The sequence below is a fragment of the Triturus cristatus genome, chromosome 6, assembly GCF_964204655.1.
Source record: "Triturus cristatus chromosome 6, aTriCri1.1, whole genome shotgun sequence".
Lineage (NCBI taxonomy): Eukaryota > Metazoa > Chordata > Amphibia > Caudata > Salamandridae > Triturus > Triturus cristatus.
In genome coordinates this window covers 1,631,126,343-1,631,147,069 of record NC_140589.1, presented here as the reverse complement: position 1 = coordinate 1,631,147,069, position 20,727 = coordinate 1,631,126,343, and the positions used below count along the sequence as shown (strand labels likewise).

The 20,727-nt window shown below is 43.6% G+C and overlaps 1 protein-coding gene across 2 annotated transcripts in view; it reads right to left on the bottom strand.

Moving 5' to 3' along the window:
• PREPL (prolyl endopeptidase like) overlaps nucleotides 1–20,727 on the bottom strand; it is a 405,224-nt gene that overhangs the window by 121,715 nt on the left and 262,782 nt on the right. For both annotated transcript variants that reach the window (XM_085612773.1, XM_085612774.1), the window contains 2 exons: nucleotides 11,357–11,573; nucleotides 3,701–3,883 (listed from right to left, as the gene is read on the bottom strand). In XM_085612773.1, coding sequence (XP_085468899.1) covers nucleotides 3,701–3,883; nucleotides 11,357–11,573 — 400 coding nt within the window. The remainder of the gene's footprint in view (nucleotides 1–3,700; nucleotides 3,884–11,356; nucleotides 11,574–20,727) is intronic.

The following is a 20,727-nucleotide window of genomic DNA, read 5'->3' as shown; positions in this document are numbered from 1 at the left end:
AGAACACAAATTATGAAGTAACTGGACATTTGCAACCCTTGAGTGCGTGGAATCTACTCTGTAAAATGCGCCACAGCAGAGGCCTCTCTTATCTATCCTTACACTAATTAAGTGCACAAGCAGCAGCGGTCTATGGTACAGACACTCCTTAACGGTCATATTAACTATTACCACTATATCTGTGTTACAAAGAGCCTATTAGAACAGGTCAGTGATGACGATTGACTAAATAAATGATTTAAAACTAATGTCACAGAAGCTGACTGAGGCAAAGTGCACTCTTGCTAACGGGTTGCAGTCAACTGGCACCTGTGACTTATGTTCGCCATATTCATATAGAAGCCATTTTGATATTAGTATGGCCTTCCGGCGCTGGGAATTTAATAACAAAATGCCCTTAATAAACACATGTTTAATAGAAATTAAGCCTTCTCGTTCACACTCGCCCACCCAATTTACTCACACGTTCCTCTACATAATCACCCAAATTAACCAGCAGTCTCACTGAATCCCCATATTCACCGACTCCCATCCATAAATTCTACACACAAACATATACACATACTCCACCTCCAATTACAAAGCAGCTTTAATATTAAAAAAAGAGATGCACTGACTTTGCCAGTTCTTTTTTTTATTGTGTATTTATTTACCAAAATATTGAATCTGGCCTATCAGTGTTGATTCTGGAGCAGTGTTTCTCACTGTACTCTCACCGCTTCTCTTCTGCACCGAGGTAACAATGCTCATGCTATTTATTCAGTGGAACTATTTATTGGCTTTCTGGCTCCTCTCTGGTGGCTTGGACCGTCTTTTTGTCAGGTGGGTCTAAACACGTCCTATTTATGTAGTAGTGTCATTTATTTATCTAATGTAACAGTAGTGGTGGTCTTATGTCGAGATCAGAAGTCGCCAGAGAATAAGGGCACGGAAGCAACCTGACGTCCTTAGCCCCCACTCAATCATTTGAAATCACAGTATCTGTCGCACGGTTCACACCTCCTTCTGTGCTAATCACCTGCTTCGGACCCGGCCCCTGATACCCGCAACTTCTGTTTTGCAGAATGTCCATGTGCGTCCTTTTGAAGTATCTTGTGTTACGCTGTATCACTTTATTAAAAACAAGCTGGCAGGTGCGACTGGAGTGACCAACGATAGCCAGAGAAGTAAAAAAAAGCCCACGTATTCCCACATCGGATTAACGCATTTTGAACCGAAAGCGCATTCAGGCTCAAAAAAACAAAAATAAAAAGATAAAGGAGTAACTTGCGAGATGCTTGATCACTTTATTAAAAACACGCTGGTAGGCGGACTCACTTGGGATTCGGGAGGGACCGGGAGTGACTGGAGTTACCAACGGTAGCCGAGGAAGTAAAATAAATAAACAAGCTGAACAACGGAGGCGACATCGCAGGGCGCACGCCCTGCCTCCGGTGCAGATGGTGGCGAAACCAGAAGTCAGGCAGCATTCGTTGTGACGTGGGTGGGGCCTGCCAAAGAAACAGGAAGGAAGTTCTGGGGAGGACGTCCAGAACCCTGCAGGCTCCATGCTGAAGTCTCGGCCCCATCAGAGGGACCGTGCGAAGAGCGAGGCAGACTGCATGGCACCAGAGGCAAGACGGGGCTCCCGAGTGGTGAGGAGAGCCCCGCGGCGTGCCAAGAGACGGCCAGTGAACCTGCAGACCGAGTCGGTGAGTGAGAGCTTGGCTGGGTGCATTGCCGGCGCCCATTCTCTTAGCCGACCCATGTCTGTAAAGCGCACGCTGAAGGACACACCATGAGCGTGCACATCGGCTGTCTGAAAGAGACGCCGTAAACGTGCACATGGCATGTCCGGGTGCCGTGAGATGTGCACGCGTATGGTGCGAGCAGGCGTTGTGATAACGCCGCGAGCCGAGCCGTACGCGTGCACATCTTCTATCTTGCCATACGCGTGCACAGGTCCTGTCCCACTCCCGAGCCAAGTCGGTAACAATAGATTTCGCCCCTAGCGATCAGCGCTTTGCGCTGCATCGCTAGGCAAGACCTAAAAAAGCATCACTGGAAGCCAAAGGAAAACCAAAGATACATACAGGCTGATAGCAAAATAAGTTTGTGCACATATATAATAATTTAGATTTGAAAAATTCCACTAAGCTGCAACCAAAGATTGTTGGTTCATTTTCTAATGAATGAATTGTGAATCTAGTTAAGTTAAGGCTAGAATACTCTGGTCCAATAATTGCATTGTATTCCATGTATCTTTGTTGAAACCCTTATCTGCTGAAATATGTCTTGTTCAAACTCTGTGTGGCAATTCGGGTGTATGCTGAAAAAAATAGGAAGTATCTGGGATTATGGATGCAAGGATAGTTAGAAAACAGCTGTAATATCTGGTAGATTGGAAGGGGTTTGGATCTGAAGAACAATTGTGGGAACCAGCTTCCTATTTTCATGATCCATGTTCAATTCATTATATGCCAAAACTGCAAGGAAATCAGGAGCGCGAGTGCAGCGATGGCGGTCTTTAGGAGGTCCAAGGGTGCACTATCATGAGCTGAGGGTGCACTATCATGAGCTGTGGCTCGGTCTCGCCATTTGGCGCTCATGCACTGGCTGAGCGTACAACTCTGAACTCAATCCAGGGAAGGAAAGACTGGCAGCGCACTAGAAATGTAGCAAGCAAAAGGTTTGCTGGAGGAAGCACATAGGTGGGTGAACGCAAATTTAGAAACTACATTTTTCTGGAAGCCACAGAACTGTCATGGTGTTTGGGAACCATTTAGGCCCCTGCTGTGTCGAACTGGAGGAAAACAAATTAGGATACATTATGCGTAAGGTGGTCATTTATGGATGAGGAGTAAAACTAATTTAATTGGTGTCTTTAAAAAAACTTTTTGGTAAACAATTGGGACTTGTCAAATGCGGATTAAAAAAAAAATCTGTACTAGGAAGGGGATGAGATGGTTATACACAATTTTTCTACTCAACCAGTGGTGTATTCAGAAAACATGATTAAAAGTGAGGAAACGAATTAGTTATTTGCACACGGTTATGAATTGAACGTTGTTGGGTATTTTACACATTACCATGGTCGCAGTCCTGAATCTTCATGCCCATCCGCTCTGTTGCTCTGTTTGCACTGCATTGGAAGTTTGCACAAGGATGGCGTTTCCAAGGAGTGTGATAATGCCTCCTACACTCTCCCTCAGGGGAAGATACCCGGAAAAAAGGCAAACATTCGAATTTGGTGCAGTAAATGCTGATTCTACCGATTAAGCCTCATCCTCGTACAAAAATTCAGGACAGGAGTTACTCATTACAGTCAGTAAAAGGAGTCCAAACAGGAGTTTCAGTATTTAGCAGGTGAGGTAAATACCAACCCTATTCTGCATAACTCGGAATTGGAGTCTGTGCGTATACGTCAATACGCGTGAGATATTACAATGAAACAATGGGATACAGGTGCACTGACATGAGCACTTAGACCGTATAACTTGAACACGTCAACTTTATGAATAAACTACATTCCAATTGCTACTCATAGCCCTCTGCCAGCACGTTTATTTGTAAATATGTGGTAAGCCGCCAAACCCTGTTTGCAGTTTAAGGCTGACATTCTAGCATTATGTTTATGCAATTAGCAGAGGTTAAATGTTAAAAACGAATAATCCAAACATTTGACAGTTTATTAATAAGAGAGCAGCCAGGTGAGACAAACCTGGGTTGAGAGAACCACGGTTTCAGAAGCAAGTGAAATCACTGTTAAATAAAGCACATTGGAGTGCTTTAAAACCATTGCACAGTGATCATTCATCATCTCCAAGTCCACGAGCTTTTCTTTCACAGTGTAAATTAGCTGCCATTTGTCCAAAGTGCAGGAGTCCACAGGTGTCTTCATCAGCTAGATCACGAGAAAGTAAAGCACAACTGATTAGCATTGAAAACCACTACCAGCTTGAATCCACACTCACAATTTCAAGGTAACAACAGATGTCTAAATAGTAAGAACTTTATTCAAAATAACATAAATAAATTTTACATAAACCACACTCTCTCTCTAGGAATTTGGATCCAAGGATGATCCAAGAGTATAACGACTACACAACAGAAAAAGAAACAACACTGGACAAGGGAAATTAATTTTCCATTGGTCATTGGAGGATCTGGATAATTTAAGTGACTGGCTGTTATATATGGTTGGAGCCGCCATTACTTGATGCAAGAGTGGATCCCACATAACAGAAATAAATGGGGAGATATAAGGTGTGTACTGGAGCCAGCCCAGTCCCATTGAATATGTGGGAAGGCGCAGAGAGACAGATATTGCCAACAAGAATGCTAAAAAATTGTTTGCAAACAGGCCTTTCACAGATCTGCTTAAAGGACTTTCAGAAACTGCAGGTGCACACTACCAGAATATGGAGCCCTAAATATTGTTCTATCAAAACCTTTGTAGCAAGAATACTTACTCTACTGATACTAAGAGGTTTTGAGAGCAGTAGCCGAATTTGCACCGCAGGTTGTAAGGCATCTAAGAGGAGAAGGCTCTTAATCTTCTACAGAGGTACTTTGGATAAAGACAGAGGCTGAGATTCCATTGATGGGCACAGATGACGGAGTTCTAAAGACATGAGTTCAGTGATGGTAGTTAAAGGAAAGACTCCCTTCACCACTGTGGTGGTGTGAACGAGTGATGTGGTCAAGGTCATAAAGTCATACTAAAGATCCGTTACGATGCAGTTGGAAATGGCTTCGACCATCAGTCAGAGCTGTTCCGACCGCATCGCAATCAGCCGGTCGGATTCCTTTCTTACCGACCCATTGCGATGGAGTCATTTGGAAAGGAATGCGACCAGACATTCCAACTGGCTTCCGACTGGCTCAGAGAGCCCGTCTGCCAGTCTGAATGCTTTCAGTAATCCCAAGGGCAGCTCTTTGTGCCCGATGGATTCCGATGTCCGATTCCTACAGCCTTTCTGTGCCAGCCTTTCCGACACAGAAAGGCTGACAGAAGTCGACTTTGGGAACCCCCACAGGGCCCCCATGGGTTCATGGCTTCCAGTTGTAGGCGTAGGCCGAGGGGGCACCTACGGTGCCCCCCTGTTGATGCCTGCCACAGGGTGCAGGGATGAACTGCACCTCCTATTTTACAATGGGAGCATGTATTCTGGCCGGAATACATGCTCCCATTGTCAAGTATAGGCAAGCGACTGAACAGGTTTTGGTCGCATCCTAATTAGTCGGTTGGGACCTCCGTTTGGGTCTTGGACCAAGACGATGTCGGGCAGAGGAAACTCCACCCGACATCGTAATAGGGCCCGTATTTGTTAATACATGTTGGTAAGATCACTGCAAAACCCGCTCAGCCCTTTTGTGATACCAGTGATACTAAACTGCAAGTCTATCATTTGAAAACGGTGTTCCTCAAAAACAAAAAGCATGGTGAAATCCTGTGGACTTTTGGTTTGGCACACAGCAATAGCTGTCTTTCAGTGGTTTCAAAATGAATACAGCCTCCACTGATGGCTGACATCCTTGCCTTGTTAGGCTTTCTGGGGATTTGTCCAGAGTCTTCCCTTCACAACACTTTTACAACCTTTAACTGCTGAAATGGGTGATTTTTCTCCTAAACAGAGAAATCAATCAGAGCAATAAGGAGGGTGAGGGAATCATAATCGCACTGTATAATTACATTGTAGCTGTTGAAAGTTTACTTCCAGACAGGGAGCTCTAGGAGGCAACGCCCTGGGCTTTGTGACTTGCTGTTGCCTAGTGGGATTGGGTGTAGCTTGCTATTTTCTCTGTTGTCCCTTCTCGTTATTTTCCTTTCCATGTTTGTAGGTGGGTTTGAGTCACATCCTGCTCCCCTTTCCCCGACTTCTCTTGTAGGGTCTGGGACTCACCCCCAGAGGCTCTTACTGCAGCATGGAACCGGCTGCCATAGCTGGTCCCTCCCACTTCCGTCTATCTCTACTACTATTTAACCACGTTAGTATAGTTTCTACTGTTTTCTAATGGATCATAATGTGTTCAATGGCCTCTGGTTCGCTTCTAGTTACTCTGTCTAGCACTTACCAATGCTTCCAGGAGTTAGACTTCAACACTCTTGAGTGACACCAGATAGTCTTTAACCACTCATACAACAATGCCCTTTTGTTCCTCAAGGTGTCCTCAGGGATGGATTCAATGTCACTCCTTACACAATACAGTTTTCATGAAGTCCAGCACTTCCTGGATCCTATGGTATTAAAGGGCCTCCAATATGATGGGTCATTGATGCTCCTGAGGAAATTCCACATAATAATATTCGGAAGTTTAACAGTATCTTTAATGGAATGGCCTTCTGTCACCCCTGGGGGAATGCTATGTACTACTCCCTTGATGCCCTAACCATGCCTTCAATGGGTTGTACCTTCAACTCTCCTGAGTGGGCTCCATAAATCCTGCATGTGCCACTGCTCTCTTCTCACATATTCCATGGCACAACCTGCTTACACAGAGCTACATGCCATGAGACATACTTCTACATGCATCATGGCAAACCACAAACAGTACCCTGTCGACCCTGCACTTGAAAGGAGCACTTCACAGCCTCGCCAGGTGTATGAACTGCTGCATACATAAGAAAATGGGCCCACCCAGAAATCAATTTGGACCTTGCAGGCAGTAGGAAAACATTATATTAACACCAATATAATAGAATACATAATAATAAATAACAACAGACTTAGAACCATTCCCCTTTAGCCACTATTTGCGTGACGTGTCATTCCCGTTTTAGATCAGCCTACCAAAAATAATAGAGTGGGTCACTAGGTTAGCATACTTCAGCCACTGCTTATCAGCTGTGGCAACCCAATTGTGGATCAGCTAAAGGAATATAGTTATTTTTTGGAGTGTCAGGCATATTTAATGACAGCAATTTGCATTTTTACATCTGTGACTGCACTGGGCAGGAGGTGAGTATCAGACATAAAGAGTCCTTCTCATGCCTTTGTGTTGCTGCACAGCGCAGCAGCCCTCCACAGAGCTGCTGTGCGTCTAAGTGGTGGGGGTGGGAACAGCATTTAGGCCGCCTATGTAAGCTAACAGCATTACCATTTCTGATGCTCGGAGCTTGAGCAGCATCTGTGATCCTCCCTGGCACAGAACACCATCTGGGAAGCACAAGAGCTACATGAATCATCAGGCTTAACTTCCTGGAATCATTCTGCCAGCAATGGGGAGATCCAGTGACAGGGATGACAGGAAAATATCCTTGAGGAGACAAAGGTTCTGCGGGTACAGGAGGGTGAGGCATGGCACTGCAGCATGACCAGTGGAAACTGCTACTTACTGCTTCTGGACCACAGCGGGCTGAGAAGCCACAGGGGGTTATCACAGGGTTACTTGTGCGGGGGACTTGTGAGGTATCAATGGGCAGTACCCTAGTTTAGGTGGCCAGTTCTGAATTGGATAGCACTTGAAAAGAGTGTGTGTAGATTCCTCCAAGAACTGTTGAATAGCACTGGCGAGTGTGCAGGCTGCTTTCACAGATAAACTGTATGCAATGGACGTTTGTCTTTAGAGACTGCAATTGAACATACATCTGAGTTGCCTAATGTGTGCAGACTGCCACTTGATGACAGCTCAGTCTGAAACGGGCCAGAACATTTTGATTTTATTTTTCTACTCCTCTACACTGATATTCTGTTGTTCCATGGGATAAATTAGAGGGAGTGTTTCAGCCACCAGACCGCATTCACTAATTGTAGACACCCGGGCACTCAAGCACGTTGTATCTTTGAATCTTGAAAGATTTGGGGATTTATTCAAATATGCCTGATTCCAACTAGCCCCCTTAGATTGAAATGGGGAGAAAATGTATTAGGAAAAATATTGTTTCTAGAGCCTGGACATAGGGCCCTGGAATCTCCATGCAGTTGGGTGACTGAAACTCGTGTGACTGCCATAGGTTAAATGCTTTTGCATGACATTTACTTTGGTGTTTAGGCTTTTTTAGTCAATGTATAGAGGAGTAGAGTAGGTATTTAGAAACAAATGTCTATCTCTTTTCCTTAATCAGGCTTGTAGCATGGGGAAAATGGCCCTATATGGAATTTACATGGAAGAGCCCATAGTGGCGGCGCCCAAGTAGAAACACTCATTGCTCACAAAATAGGCAGTGCAATACAACCATCAAAGTTATCTAGCACTAGGGTATTGCAGAAGAATACAACAAATATGTGCTCAATCAAAATTGGTACAGCTAAAAAAGAGGGTTAGCTAGTGTGCCAACTCATATTGGGAAGTCTGTTCTCTCCTGGTAAGTTTTATTGTTGGATTCCACTGAAATTAGAAAACTATCAATACTGGCTGATATTTACAGAGCTTGGAAACAGCAAAACCTAGGATATGAATCATTGTATAAAAACAAGTCATTATTCTGGTTGTGCACACAGAAAACCAGTGGGAGTTGCTAACAACCAATCTGTTTTAGGTAGTTGCACCAAACCACACCATCCTGTTGAAGTCATAACATGGTCTAGAGACTATTTATCATACAAGGTAGCTTACTATATATAAATAATCAGACTTTCATTATTTCTTAAATAAAAACAGGTATATAAATGGGAGAAGCTGAAGATAATCCGAAAGACAGCTCAAGTGCTAGTTTAAGCTAACTTTATAGGCACTTTGTATGGAAAGGGCTTTGGCACAACACACACAAGGCATATAAAGAAGACTAACACCTGCTATTCACGAGACAAATGGCGAACGTGACCGGAGTAGGAAGCTTTTATTTCACCAATTGCCCTTTAAGTCCAACCCAGTGCTCTGTCACGTCCTATCTCCACTGCTAAACAGAGGGCTGCCCTAAGCTTGTACAAATGTGTTTTGTTCACATTCATACAGCCACTTATTCACTCACACTCACCAACACTAAGCATTGCCTTTTATAATTGCCCACATTCCCATATTTATCCACATAATCACCAAGCCACACACCCACTCATTCAACGCATACATTCACTGAATCTTGCTGTGCTAACCTTCCTATATTTCCTAATCTAAGAATCCCATTCCTTTTGAATTTTGTATGTTGGTTTACTTAGGTATATGTTTCAAATATAAATGCACAATTATTATTGTTGTTATTCATTGCAACTCAATAATTCAGTTTGCTTGAAAATATTCACGTTTATTTCTCCACAGTTTGAATTGCTTTTTTAGTTACTGTTTTCAAATAATGAACACGGTTTCATAGAAACTGGTATCTTAATTTCTCAGTTGCTGGTTTTAAACAATAAGTAACATGTCACAGAATATAAGTAAGTGAAAGGATAGCGGGGCTTTACTCCTAATTGCTCATTTTGAAAGTGTTCAACAGTGATCAGAGTATATAAACTAGAACAAAGCGTTATTAGATAAAGAGGAACTTCGCTTCACGGATACACGACTGCGGGTCATCCAGTATGGGAAAGTACCTTTCCTTGCTAAAAGCTGAGGGGAGGGCACATCCAGTCCTCTGCTCGGCTTTTCTGCCATCTCGAGGGCACAGCCACTGAGACATAGACAGGACAAGAACAGCTGCTGCTGCTTCTTTACTGAACATTGCCTCTATTCCTCAGAAAAGGTATATGGAAATGAACCATCGATGAAACTCGAAGTAGGCCTCTTTCGGTGCTACATTTTGCTTAGCTAGCCTAGGAAAAGGAGGGGGTGGGGATGTTGATGTAAAGGTGCTTTATACCAGTCATAATGTTACACAATTTTCTATTACTCTGCCTTTTGATAAGTATCATTGTCACTATCTTGTTTATTTTTATAATAGTTATCATTCACATTGTGTACATTTAAATTTGAATAAATCTTGAAAATATATTCCTAGTTTCTAGTGTTCATGAGTGTGCCCATTCAAAGAGGGTTCGGGTTCCACTAAATATTTCTGTTAAATCTCACAAGACTGATCATTACCTAAAATACACCTGACACAAGTAATGCTCAGTAGGTTGCGGGGTGTTTGCAGTCCCCCTGGTTCTCTGTCTCAGGTTGGCACAGTGACTAATTTGTTAGTGCCAGAGGATCTAGAAAACACATTTCTGAGCTCTGTTATCAAGAGAAATTCAGAAAATGTACCAGTCCAGGTATATAACCAAAGACAAATATACACAAAGGCGTGCTCATCGTTTAACAGGCACTTTCACTTATAAAAAGCCAGTCCTACTGGCTTTGCCAATGCTTGTTTACACAGTCATCAACTCATGCCTTTATTTGCATGTTAAAATTTACTGTAGAAATGTTATCAATAAACCATACTGAGGCAAAACAAAATTGACTACATTAATACATTGAGAACCTCAAGCATTAACTGAGGTTACACAATTGTGATTTGTGTAAATTGCAGACTTCCAAAACCTGCATTTGCATTCTGAGAATGTGCAAATATGTGAAATTTAAATTTGCTTAGAGAGAAATTTGATATGAGCAGGGTCTGCCAACTCCGACAGAGCTCTTGTTTGTAAATGAGCTACAATTGCGCACAGATTTTAATAATGATTATAGTGATGTTCTCTACCTTGCTATAACTTACTTTGGGCATATTGAAAAAGATAGTGGTAAAAATAAATGTTAGTGAAGAAATTGTCAGGTTGGACAGTTTCAGACCAGCTATGAAAATGTTCACCTCCGGGCACATAAGGCACGCGTCCTCACGTTGCACACCACAATCTTTGCACCACATGGCAAGCCCTCACGTATGCTTAATGACTTATGGGATTTGCACACAGCAAATAAATTTTTATTTTACTAAAATTATATGTATAGTATACTTAAATACAGGTCCTGCAAGCCAGCCATCTTAATCCATTGGTCTATTATCTTGTCATTAATATTACTCTTCCGTCCATGCCAGGAGACAGCATGGGACAGCCCACTTCATCCACTGATTAATTTCAGCAGAGTGACAGCATTCTGCCCTTTCACAAGGAGCACATCCACACACAAAATAATTCCCGGATATACACAAAGTAATTCCCTTCAGTGCCTGGGACTACTATGGCAATGTGTGCTTTTTTAGACTTTCTTTTTCATTGTAGCCCTTTTTTCAGATTGACAAGGGCATGGCAGCTTGCCTACCAATGTAGTTTTGCAAAAACACTGCCAAAAAAAAAAACAAGCCAAATCTTGTTTTAAATTGTTATTAAAATGCAGATTCACACCTTTGCATCTTTGTGGCTCTCTAGCGAAAATGCTGCAGACCACAATCACTCTCCTTCACATTTATCCGTCACAGAAGCCATGTATCTTGATTACCAGTTATGCAGACTAAAATGAATGTCCAAATTATACTGAAAAATATGTGACAGCATGTTAGGAGTGTGCAAATGATTACCTTGTATTCTGCATTCTCACCCAGAGTTGTGAGTATATACAAAGTATTGTTCCAGTGCTCTACGTGGTAAATAACTCCGGCTGTTCTTTGCTGTACAAGAAAAGGCCGATCCAATGGATGATGGCAATCAACCAACCAGACTTCTGAGCTGGTCTTACTGTTACTGTTGATAGACAGAAATCTCTTGTCTCGTGTGCAGCATATGTCAACAAAAAATCTAGAAACAAAAGTTATACATAAATAAATGTTAGATTGTCCAAGTATTTCAAAATAACTTCTCTGCAGTTAATTTTTTCCATGGTCAAAATACAAGCCGATATGGCAGATTCCATGGCTTGTCCTAGTGTCTTCAGGCTAAACCTGCCGATGCTGTAGTCCCAATAAAGATAAAAAGATGGCTGTGAACATTGGGACAATTTAGTTCAGATATGCTGATGTTTTTAGACTTTACATCGAATGAATGAACTGGGTGAAGCGGTCAGTCAGGCACGAAAACTTTATTCGGCCAATTGCGGCCATAAAAGTACAGAAACACATTCCTGTTAAACCTGGCATCATTGGCGTGGGTTTCCCCTGTATTTTTGCCTTTACCTCCTGTTATGTTGCTGTGTGTTGGACTTCGTTTTTGCTGGTATAGATGCTTTGGGCACTTTGCCACTGCTGTTTAGTTGCAAAGTGCAAGTGCTCCCTGTAAATTGTTGTTATGGACTGGTGATTCCATGATTGGCATATTTGATTTACTAGTCAGTTCCTAGTACAGTGCACTATGGGTGCCCAGGGCGTATAAATAAAATGCTGCTAGTGGGTCTGCAGCACTGATTGTGCCACCCACATAAGCAGCCTGTAAATATAACTCAGACCACACACCGCAGTGTCTCTGCACAGTTTGGTACTGCCATGTCGACCTGGCAAGTGCACCCACTTGCCAGGCCCTAACCTTCCCATTTCTTACATATGAGTCACCCTAAGGTAGGCCCAAGGTACTCCTATGGGCAGGGTGCAGTGTATGGGAGAGGTAGGGCATGTACAGGTGTGTGTGACATGTCCTGATAGTGAATTACTGCCAATTTCGTTTTTCACTATTGTAAGGCTATCTATCCCATAGCATACCTGCCCATGGGAACAAGATGGGAAAATAAAGTTTGATATACCTGAACTCAGAATGTTAAGATGCATCTTTTGGTGAGGGTGATTTTTACATTCTGGGTTTGAAAATACCACTTTTAGAAAGTGGGTATTTTCTTGCCTTACCATCCAGTGTGCCTTTGCTAGTTTGTGTATTGATTGTCTGGCTTTGGAGTGACAGGGCCTGGGGATGGGGATGTGCATTCTGTTCAGACAGCCACACGGGGGGGGGGTTAGGTGTGTCCAGGGCTGGGCTGAATAGACCTGGGCTGCATTCAGAGTAGTGGGAGGAGTTTCCTTTCACACCTTAATGGGCCTGGTCTGCCTTAGACAATGCTGTCTCCACCTCCTCCCAGGAAGCTGCACCAGAAAGGACAGAACTGGTTTTGGCTCAGCTTCTCTGCCAAAGAGAACAAAGGATTGTGTATTATAAAAGGAGGGGCCCAGACCCCAGACTTTTAGGTCACTTCTGGGAATCAAGAGGAACCTTTGCCAAGGATAAGAGCTGGAGAAACTGAGAGGAGAGTACTGCCCCTGTGCTGTTTGCTGTCTGGGGTTGTCTTGCAGTGGCTACTTTCTGCCAAGGAAAGGAAAAAAACTTAGCAGTTTGCTGTGTCCCTGCTTGAGGAAGATCTCCAAGGGCTTGAAATAGAGCTTGCCTCCTGTTCTTAAGTCTAAGGGACACAAAGACTTCACTCCTAGTCCTCCCTGAACTCCTCTGCAGGGAGTTCCGACCTGCTGAGAGGTGCCTGCCAGTGTTCTGGACCTCTGGAGGATGTTTTGGGACTGGAAACTGCAAGAACTGCGAAAATCGACGCATTGCCTGTTTCCAACGCATCGCAGCGGTGCGAGAATAATTTTTCGACACCGCCACCACTGATAAATCGACGCAGTACCTGCTCACGACTGAAGTGTCTGGCGTGCACCAAATCCTGTGCACCGATCTCTGACGTCTGAGATCACTGCACCGATTCTGATGCCGGCCCTGTTGTGGAAGAACCGACACATCGAAGGGATGCGTCTGAAATCATCGCAGTGCATCCCGGGTCTTCATGCATCACATCGTACCGGATCATCTGTCGCATCATTGGGGGATGCAGTAAGAAACTGGCGCATCACCTCCCCATGCAGTAAGAAACCAATCACCTCCTCTATGGTAAGGAACCGACGCATCACTTCCCCTGCATAGCAGTAAGGAACCGATACATCACCTCCCCCGGAGCAAGAAACCAACGCATCACCTTTTCTGAGTGTAAGGAACCAACGCATCACCATCCCTGCGACCCTTTTTGCTTGCATTTTTCAACATATCCAAGGTACTTTGTGTAAAAGTGTTGCATCCCACATTTTCTTGGAACAGAACACTTTCTACCTTTTAAGAATCATATTTGTAGTACTGTATTGTTGATTTTTGCTGTTTTTGATCTTGTTTTGATTTAGATGGAGATTACTTATTTTTCTAAACTGGTGTGGGTTCTATTTGTAGTGTTTTTACTGTGTTACTGTATGTGTTCACAAATGCTTTACAAACTGCCTATGAGATAAGCCTGTCTGCTCGTGTCAAGCTACCAAGGGGGTGAGCAGGGGTTATTTTAGAAGTGTATCCCCCTTACCCTGACTAGGATGAAGGGTCCCTGCATGGACAACGGTGCAAATCATTGCCAACTAGATACCTCCATTTCTAACAATTCCATAAATAGATATAGCGGGTGAAGCAGTCATTGAGACTGGTGTAGTGGCAAAGGGAGTTAAAATGGGGTTCACATTGGTATGCAGTGTTGTAAGTGTACACACTATTTAAATGTGCAGTCTGAAATATTTGTGAACTGGTGAGTATAGAACTACTTTCTTATTTGTTGGAGGAGTGCAAATATGATCGGATGAGGAGGATGTTTCAGATTTTAAGAGCACAAACTGAGATGGCTTGCCTCTGCATCTTTTTTCTTTTGCACATTTTAATTCCAGTCTTGCTAGTGATAGTCCCCGGTGAAGGAGAGTCCCTCTGTCATGCAGGTGGTAGATTTCATCTTGACTGCCTCCGTGTCTTGATGATAATTCTGGTCTTTTGGGGTGGTGACATGAAGGTCATCTTCGAAGGAGCCTGAAAGGAGTGCAGAATATCAGTAAGAATGCCCCTGCCTCCATCTCAGTCAGACTGAACTGGGGCATGGACAGTTGCTTTCAAGTTAGTGATGGAAGGAATGTTTAATCTTGTAATGAATGGACTCGAGGAAACGTGTCTGTGCTTTCTTTGTGATTTGGCAATTAAAGCCAAGGGGCTGTCAATGTGAAAGACATGGGTTTCCAACATAACGTTTTCAAAGAGAATTCTATGGGGTTCATGCTTGTGAGCTAAGGCTTTAGCGAGTAGGTGTGTAGTATTATTTGTGAGGCTCCAGAAAGGCGTGGGGTATGTATGCCCTGTAATCCCAGAGAAATGGGTATCGAGATCAAATATACAAATGCAGTATTCTCAAGGGGAAAGATCAAGTTGTCCTATTTTACCAATATTATTATTTATTAAAAATACTGGACAATTGGATGACCCCAATATAAACCATTATTTCTTTATTTCATTTTCTCAACCCTGTGTTCCATTAATATATCTGAAAAATCATATCATTTATGCACATTGTTCAGAGACCACCTGGAGGAACAACGTGGGTTTTTCCCTAGATCGAATCTCATACATTATGCATGAGGCTTCTTGGAAGCACAGCAGGACTAACAGCAAGACTAACATCTCCTGTATAATATCTCTGTATAAAGTTCAGGCCCAAAGTCGTCCTTTAGGCTGACACAATAACACAACAAGGTAGGACCACAGGGGAGACCTATGGAAATATATACATCACATCAGACTGAGACTTACCGACTGACACACTGACCAGAGACGCTGATGTTCCTGCATGCAGACGCTCCAGCTCGCAGTCGTCTAACATCCCTCACGGGGTGTCCAACTAGAGACCAGGACGGGGTCCCATATTCTCTCATTCTCAGGTAATGAGGTTGACTAGATCCTAGAGGGATTCTTGGCATAACACCTACACAGATGCTAGGTACATTTAGGTACATCTAGTTAGGAAGGCATTGCAGGAGTATGCATCTTTTTATCATGTGTTTTATACACTTGTAGGTACTCATGATTATTGCAAGATGGTAGAACTTTAACATCCCTTCACTTTCACAGTGCTTCTAATCATATATCTCTGCTACTGTCTAATGGTTGCTGCAGCTCATCTATTCTACACCAGAATAACAACTGTTCAATAAATTCTTATTGAAAACACCCAACCTGTTTATTCTGTGTAACTCTCTGAGACAAACTAAGTGAGCACGAGTGACTGAGAGAAAGGTAGTATATTGTTTCCACGATTCTGAGGGATCAGGGTTGTCATGTTTTGAGGTTGCCAAGAACTATTCTCTCCCCGATAAGAGGAGATTCTCGTGGCACTGTGAGCTAGCTGATACAGACAGGCTAACATACCCGGTGGGGTGCACGGAATCAGTCTGCCACCAATCCCACAGTTTATGTTTTCCAAACATGCAGATCCTGTATGGGTTGCATAGGAACTACACGACAACACTCGCAAACCAAATAACCAGCATTAGCAAAAACACTTGGTCTGGCCTTAATTGCGAACGCAAGCAAACATGGGCATGCTTTAAGATTCTGTATTGATGGTGCTATACAAAGTTCGACATAAGTCTGCAAGTAATCTCACTCAAACAGTTCATGTGTCCTGCTCCTGGTCACTGAGGGAATAAGATCTATGCTGTTACACTTGTGTGGTGACAGTAATGTAATCCAATCCTGCTCCTAACGTCAGGAGAAAGTTGCTAATGCCAAGCCTCGCTTTGCTCATGAATGTCCTAATTTTATAATTTAGGTTAGGATTGGCAGAAATTTTTATTAACCCAGGGTAATCGGAGTAATTTTGGTAATTTTGCGTTACTCGTCTGACACGAAATTATAGAAAATCCTGCAATTACGCCTGCTCACATGATTGGAACAGAGCGCGAGCGGCTGCTGCTGTGTACGTTCTGTTACATTTTGCGCTATATTCTTAGAGCACAAGGCATTCTTGGGTCCATTTCGAACATATGTCCATTTTTAGGTCTCGCTGAGTCAGCGCGCATGCACTACTCGGAGAGACTTTAGTAGGTGAGTTTTCAATGTGCTACCCACATGTTTTTGCTGGCTACAAGGTTGAGTGCACGATGGCATGCACGTGCACAGCTGCTCCCCGCATTCCCCCCTCCCTTCTCGCCCAGCCCTTTGATGCTCTGCTCGCATCTCCCTCCTCCCTTTTCGTCAGTTTCATTGTGGCTCCTCTGTTCCTCGCATTCACCCCTCCCTTTTCGCCCAGCCCTTTGATGCTCTGCTCGCATCTCTCTCCTCCCTTTTCGTCACTTTCATTCTGGCTCCTTTTCGTCAGTTTCATTCTTGCTCCTCGCATTCCACCCCTCCCTTCTCGCCCAGCCCTTTGATGCTCTGCTCGCCTCTCCCTCCTCCCTTTTCGTCAGTTTCATTCTGTCTCCTTTTCGTCAGTTTCATTCTGGCTCCTCTGCTCCTCGCATTCCCCTCTGCTCCTCGCATTCCCCCACTCCCTTCTCGGCCAGCCCTTTGATGCTTATAACATTGTGTTTCATTTAGGGCAATAAACATAAAGGAGCACTGGCAACGCTGATAAAATGGAATTCATTTTGAGTAGTGACTAAAACTTTAACCACACACACACACACAACCACACACACAACCAAACACACACACAACCACAAGCACACAACCACACACAACCACAACTACACACACAACCACAACTACACACACAACCACAACAACCCACAATCACACACACAACCACAAGCACACACACAACCACAACTACACACACACACATCCACAACCACACACACAACCACACACATACACCCACGCCCACACACACCACAACCCCACCCACAACCACACCCACAACCACACCCACACACACAATCACACACACACACAACCAAACAGACACACAGCCACACACACAATCACACACACAACCACACACACAACCACACACACAACCAAACAGACACACAGCCACACACACAACCACACACACAACCACAACTACACACAACCACAACCACACACACAACCACACACACACACACACTACCACAATCACACACAACCACAAGCACACACACCCACACCCACAATCACACACACACAACCACACAAGCTACAATCACACACAACCACACCCCCACACACACACAACCACACACACACCCACAGCCACACACACAACCACAACTACACACACAACCACAACTACACACAACCACACACACACATAACCACACACACACAAAACCACACACACACAACCACAACCACACCCACACCCACACACACAACCACACAAACACACAGTTACACACAACCACAATACACACAACCACAACTACGCACACAACCACAAACACAACCACAAACACACACACAACCACCCACACACACAACCACAATCACACACAACCACAACTACACACAACCACACACACAACCACAAACACACACACAAAACCACAAAACACAACCACTCACACACAACCACACACACACAACCACAGCCACACACATACACAACCACAGCCACACACAACCACAAATACACAACCACACACCAACACACACAACCACACACACATCCACACACACACATAATAACACACAACCACAACTACACACACAACCACAACTACACACAAAACCACACACAAACACACACAACCACACCCACAACCACACACACAACCACACCCACACACAGCCACACACACAACCACATGCACACACAACCACAACTACACACGACCACAAACACAAACAACCACACGCACACCACACCCACACACCCACACACAACCACACACACACAATAACACAAACACAACCACACACCCCCACACACAACCACACACACAACCACAATCACACACAAGCACACACACACAACCACAACCACACACACATCCACAAGCACACACAACCACACACGCAGCCACACACACAACCCCCCACACACACACACACATAATAACACACATACCCACAACCACACACACACAACATTTGCATAACTAAATACTTATAAGGTCCCAAAAGCGAGACCTATTGGCTATGCCAATGCTTGTTTGTTAAGAAAATAGTGCTAAATGCAGAGTTATGCTCTTTATGTAAATCTGCACATTCTCCTGTATTTTCGCATACTTACGCTACAGTAGATTACACAAGTTACACCCACCCCTATTCAAGATTGCTAAATGGAACACTCATTAAATTCTGAAATATGGATGGACTACAATCTGAGGCTACCACTAATTCAGGGAACTGACAGCGGCTCCCTGAGAGCTCGTGGCTCCTGCTAGAAGCTTCAGGCTGCGCTCGTGGCTCTCAATAGTGTGCCGGTCTACAAGAAGTGCTTCCCTATGGAAACCACTGACTGCATAGTCAAGAGTATGGCAGCAGGTGGACCCAACATGAACAAGGGATTTGCATAAGCACGCTGAGAAACTTGCAGTTTACAGCCGAGGACCTCAATGATGTGCTGGTGGAGGAGTAACTTTAAGAACACTTAGGGAAATGTTCACCACATGGACATGAGATGTGTGACCGAATGAGTCATGAAGTAACTGAGTGGACAAATGAATAAATGTGCAAGTGAGACAGTAACCTGGTAAGTTGGTGAATTATTGAGTCAGAGAGCAGGAGGGTGAATAATTATTAAGGAGAGAGAATTAAACAGCATTCTTGTGTAACTCACATTTTTAAGAATATCACATTGAATAGTCTGACATCCAGTTTGAGGGCAATAAGGGCTAAATCAACCAGAGTACTGTAAACTCACAACATACGTGGCATAAAGACTTGGTTAAATGATGTGTGTCTGTGTGTTTACGAGGAGGATGGCAGTAGGACTATGCCAGCTATGCAAGTGTACAGTTGTACTATGCCAGTTAAGTACATATGCATTTTCGCACAACCAATGTGCTCCGTAACAGTAAACTGAGTGAGCAGAAAAGAAATTGAGTTAGTAAATTTTATCATATTGGTCACACGAGGAATAATATCAGAGGCATGAGCTTTACAGGCCAGATTCAGATGACTTAGGCATAGACGTTACAAGTGGTCAGGTCTGTGCTTTCACTGATCCCGGACGTACGCCGGACCGGACCATGTTTCTTGGATGGACTCGTGCAGAACGCACTCCTCGTTAACCCTTGGGATATTAGCAGTCCGTACTGCATTCTTCCCCGCATTACCTATTTTCGACCCATTGACCGCTGCGGGACTTCGTTGAAGACGTTGATTCTCAACTCCTGTCTCCTCGACGCGTGTCTGCCACAGGCCTGCAATTATTATCTCTGGAAACTTTAACCATCGCTACAATTTTGAAACTATCGCTTGTATGGCCACACAAACCCCCTGTCCTCCAAGCACTTCCTACGACTCTTGGTCCTGCTAAAACCGATTTAATGGTGGAACAAGTTCCAATGATTGATGTACCTAGTAAAATAAACTACTAAGGGCACGTCCCCTCCGAACTACGTATTCTACATGTCCCCCTCCACTTATCTATTGGCGCCCTGATGAAGGTGTGACCCCTGCTCGGGTCTTTCACCGAAACGCGCGTTGGCGCTTACACGTCTGACACCTGTAACGCCCATCTGTCCTCATTCCATCTGGCGCTCGCACTCCTGATATGTTTCTTTTTTGTTATTTATTTGTACGATACATTTGTTCTTGTCTGTATTTTATTATCTGTTTTCGGTCTATTGTTCTTGAGCTGTGATGAATGATTGTGGGTATGTATGTGCTGAATGCTGAGTGGGACATGTCACTGTTTTATACACCAATTTTATGTATTGTCGTTTTCCATATCACCCAATTGCACTATATATAAAAAAAATGTTGTTTACCAAACAAAATATATAAAAACAGTTTATTTATATTATGTGTATCTACAAACAAAAAAAATAATAACTAAATAAACTTGAAATTTATTTTTTTATATCAAACCAACATGTTGAACTCTTTGTTGTTCGTTTCATGCTTGATGCATCTCCTAGTGTGGTTTCAGCTCCCGATTAGTGTTGTTTGAATTTGGGACCCATCCTTTGGGCCCGTTCTATATCTATGAGGGCCTGATTTTGCTTTTGATTCTTTTTGACTTTTACTGGGC